The 3,813-nt window shown below is 45.5% G+C and overlaps 2 protein-coding genes across 2 annotated transcripts in view; one reads left to right on the top strand and one right to left on the bottom strand.

The window, feature by feature from the left end:
- The window catches only part of TMC7 (transmembrane channel like 7), a 12,628-nt gene extending 12,450 nt beyond the window's left edge, over window positions 1-178 (bottom strand). The window contains exon 1 of the mRNA XM_057384154.1: window positions 7-178. Within this exon, the coding sequence (XP_057240137.1) occupies window positions 7-178 (172 nt within the window). The remainder of the gene's footprint in view (window positions 1-6) is intronic.
- A 245-nt stretch (window positions 179-423) lies between these two features.
- TMC5 (transmembrane channel like 5) overlaps window positions 424-3,813 on the top strand; it is a 25,530-nt gene continuing 22,140 nt past the window's right edge. Inside the window, exons 1-2 of the mRNA XM_057384150.1 lie at window positions 424-607; window positions 2,024-2,171. The gene's annotated coding sequence lies outside the window, so the exon portion shown is untranslated. The remainder of the gene's footprint in view (window positions 608-2,023; window positions 2,172-3,813) is intronic.

The following is a 3,813-nucleotide window of genomic DNA, read 5'->3' as shown; positions in this document are numbered from 1 at the left end:
CGGTGCCCAGCCCGCTCATGTCCGGGGAGCGGAGCCCCGCGCCGGTGCTGCCGTTTCCGGGCGCGGCGGGGCCGTTGGGCGGCGGCTGCCGGAGCGGGGCTGGCGGGCGGGGTGAAGCTGCCCCGGGGCCGCCCTTCCCCGCCCCGCGCCCTCCGGAGGCGCCCGCKGCCGACGGCATCGTGTTTTGGGACACCGGAATCTTTCTGTTCCTCTTACCCCGGGCTTGTTTTAAACTGTCCGTGCAGATACTCGGCAGGATGTAAAGGCTTCTGCCACCAGCCCGAGCTCTCCGCTGSAAGGGCAGCACCCCCGGGACGCCAGGTGCAGGGCTGGGGGTGTTCTGATTGCTGGGCATCTCTCACGAACGTTTGGCTTGGAAACCGGCTTGTTTCAACGTGCTCCATTAGTATTAATTTCCCCTGCTGGTCTTGGGTGCTGTAAAATCTTACAAACTCGGATACTTGGTCAACTCTCATTAGGTCACAAGCCAAAATTCCCAGCTTGTTCTGTGACTGGATCCAGTAGCACAGRCTGCGGTGGAAACAGCACAACTTTACACTTGAATGTGAACACTTAGGGAGAACTGGAGCAAGCGAAGTCAATGAGGGTGGGTTTTGTGTGAACTTGTAGTAAACGTCTCAGAGAGACTTATTTCTTGGATTAATTCTTTCCTTTTGTGTGAAACTAACAGCATGTGTGACAAAAAAGGAAATGAAACCTCCAGTAATCTCAAAAGCCTTCCGTGGTGGGGGAAAAATAATTTCTAGCCTCTCTTACATTATTCTTCTGATTGTTAACCAGATTTTTCTGAACATTCCTCATCCGCTTTCTGCAGTAGTTTTTAAAGTAAGTCATTATCGGGCTTCAGAATGCTGAATCAGACATAAATGAGCATGTTTCTTCTGTTACCTGTGTGTCACCAGTTAATGTATGTGATTTGCAAATTGCTTTGCTAGCAATAAGGATCTATGTGGGTAATCTGTTTTTAAAATAAAACCATAAAATGTTATTGATAAAAATATAAATTCTCTCAGTAACTTAGATATGCATGTTTCTAATCTGTGTTACCAGCAGAGGTGAAAGGTATATCTTAAGGGGAATTGTTGTGAAATACAGAGATGTGGAATTAAAGCACAGCAACTTCCTTATTGCACCTCATAACTCAAAAAAAAACCAAACAAACAAATGAAGAAACACACTGTGGAGGTGATCTTGCCTTCATGCTGGCAGGCTGGTCTTTCACGATTTGTTTTGATGATCTCAAAGGTTTCTTCCAGCCAGAATCATAGTTCTATGATTCTATTGATAATATGGGGTTTTAGCTATTTTTKATGAGAACAAGCTATAATTTTCCTTCATCCTTCCGTAAGTCACTCTGGAGGCCTATTTTTTCTCTTCTCCTTTTCATGGATCTCCAGCCTGKTTTTTGCATAGTAAAAGCTGATGGTGTGAGAGTGTCAGCAGGATCAGGGTATTTGTAACAGCTAGACTCMTCAGTGACACACATTTGCACAGATGACTGTAGTTCCTTGGTTGAGCACCGCAYTTCATGGGATTTATTTGAACTCTCAGTTGATTATTCCCAAAATTCAGGGTATCGAAAATAAAACTCCTCATAGCATTCCTGAAAAATCATTTAGTGTTGTTCAGCATTCACGCTGAGTGTATGATTCATGTGCCGGATAAGAATGTGCTTTGTACTCACTGTTACTGGTGTCTTGAAGCCACCCAAGCATGAGCAGTCTTTGTGTGGCCCTAAATGGGAGTATTTATGGGGTAAAGCTGCCCTGGAGTGTCATCTGGAGTGGCAGTTTCACTTTTTATTAATGTTTATTTTCTTACCATGAATAACACAAAGAGGAAAGGTGAATAATACACTTGGGGTTAATTAGAACTCTGTGTTCTAGAAAAGTATTGACCCCATGAGAACAAATTTAAATAAAGATCGGAGGAATTGAAACAAGATTGACTTCCCCAGGAATTTTGTGAGAACATTCTCTAATCTTGGGGTTTTTTTTTCCAGTTGAGAAAGCTTTTATGACACTTGGAAATGTTTCAATGAATTTTATGGATCRCAGCAATCCCAGGTGGAAAAACAGGAAGACAGACGTGCTGAGAAGGAGAGAATGGATGATTCTACCAGAGCACAACAGTCACATGCAGGGAATGAGGTAGGTTCCACTTATATATCATTTGTCCAATGTTCCTTATCCTCAAAAGCAGCAGCCYTCTGTCTGTGCTGAGCATTGAAACCAGTGCCAAATTCTGTTTCCTAGGATGCTGGAGGTTGGTCTGTCAATTAAGTAACACCATCCTTTTCCCTGACACCTTCTTTTACATGGTTCCTCTTCCTAAGACCACAGCTCAAAAATGCTTCTAAACATTCAGGGAAGTTGTGAATGATTGCTTTAATTTTGGGGGGATCCCACGTTTGATTCCCCCGATGCCTTGAGCTGCAGCCTGTGCAGCGTGCTGGCCACTCTGGCTCAGTACAGGAGAGCTGTACTGCACAGGGGTCCTCTGCAGCCACGCCAGGAATGTTGCTTTGGGCAAAACGTAATCTTTAAGTAGCATGAGAAAACTTCACTTAAGTCTATGTAGAATGTGTCTGGTACAGGATAAACGTGTTTTACCAAGTTTAGGAGCTGGAAAAGCACCAGTCATTTGGTAAAAGTGACTCTCAGGAGGTATACCAGCACAGCTTCTGAGCACAGAGCAAGTTGATTTATTATCAGTTGGCTTTAATCCAAAGGTTGGCAGGGGTATTTTTCATCTGTTTGTATTTTTCATCTTGCAGACCAGAGAAATTACTTAGGAATAGTTGATAGAAGTTTTAAGATTTGTGGTTTTCTGGGGMGGTGAAATAGGCCAAAATATTGTAACAAGCTATATGGACACAGAAGGAGCTGGGGGTCTATAGAGTATTAGCAAAGCTAGTGTCTGTTTGGCCTCTCATTCAGYTGGAGGGAGAGCACTGGCCTTTGGGAAGGGCCCTGGGAGCACTGGCAGTGACTGTGGTGTGCTGGCTCTGATGGGATCCCTGAGTTCAGCTGCACTAGAGTGGTAAAGGTGAGGCATGAGGCATCCTTGCTAAGCTGCTTTGGGATAGAAGTTCCTGCAAGAGACACCACCCCAGCGCTTTGCTGGCTTCTCWGTGTTGCACCCTGCCTGGTGCTCAGCTGTAGCTTTGCCTAATCCATAATTTTTCATACCTGTGCATGAAGTGGGAAGAAGGGAAAGGAAAAAGACAAGAAAAATCCGTATCTCTGTATCACAGTAAAGGAAAAGTTTCTTCTGGTCCATGCAGAGTACAGGAAGGGCTGGTATTAAATTCCTTGTCCAGGAGCTGTTAGAGTGTACTAATTCTTCACCCTTAGATGAGCCTTCCTTTAATTCAAGTGAAAATTTGTGAGGAAAGTTCATTCCTTAACTCAGGTACAAATGATTAATCCAGGCATAAAGGTAATGCAACCTGTGTCTGAAAACTGTTTCTCTCTGTCCCTTTATTGTGGTGTTATTGGGATCCCAGACCAAAAGCAAGCATGTTTAGATTTGTTGGGGAAGGAGAGAATGTCTTGGAGCTCAAACAGAAACATAGCAACATGTTCCACGGTAGGTAAGAGCAAAGAGCTTCGCGGGATTGTTTATCTCGTCTCTTGARCGAGCAGGAGCGCAGCTCCCCTTTCCGGCGGTCTAATCCCGTGCGCAGCCCGTTCGGGTGGAAGGGAAGGGAAGCAAGGCAAAGCCACTGGCCCTGCGGCTCCCCGGGCACCGGGCCGGAGGCAGCACCGGGAGGAGGAGCGGGGCGGAGCG

The sequence above is a fragment of the Malurus melanocephalus genome, unplaced genomic scaffold, assembly GCF_030028575.1.
Source record: "Malurus melanocephalus ecotype Western Australia unplaced genomic scaffold, MMel_1.1 scaffold_689, whole genome shotgun sequence".
Taxonomy (NCBI): domain Eukaryota; kingdom Metazoa; phylum Chordata; class Aves; order Passeriformes; family Maluridae; genus Malurus; species Malurus melanocephalus.
This window is presented reverse-complemented; position numbering and strand designations above follow the sequence as displayed.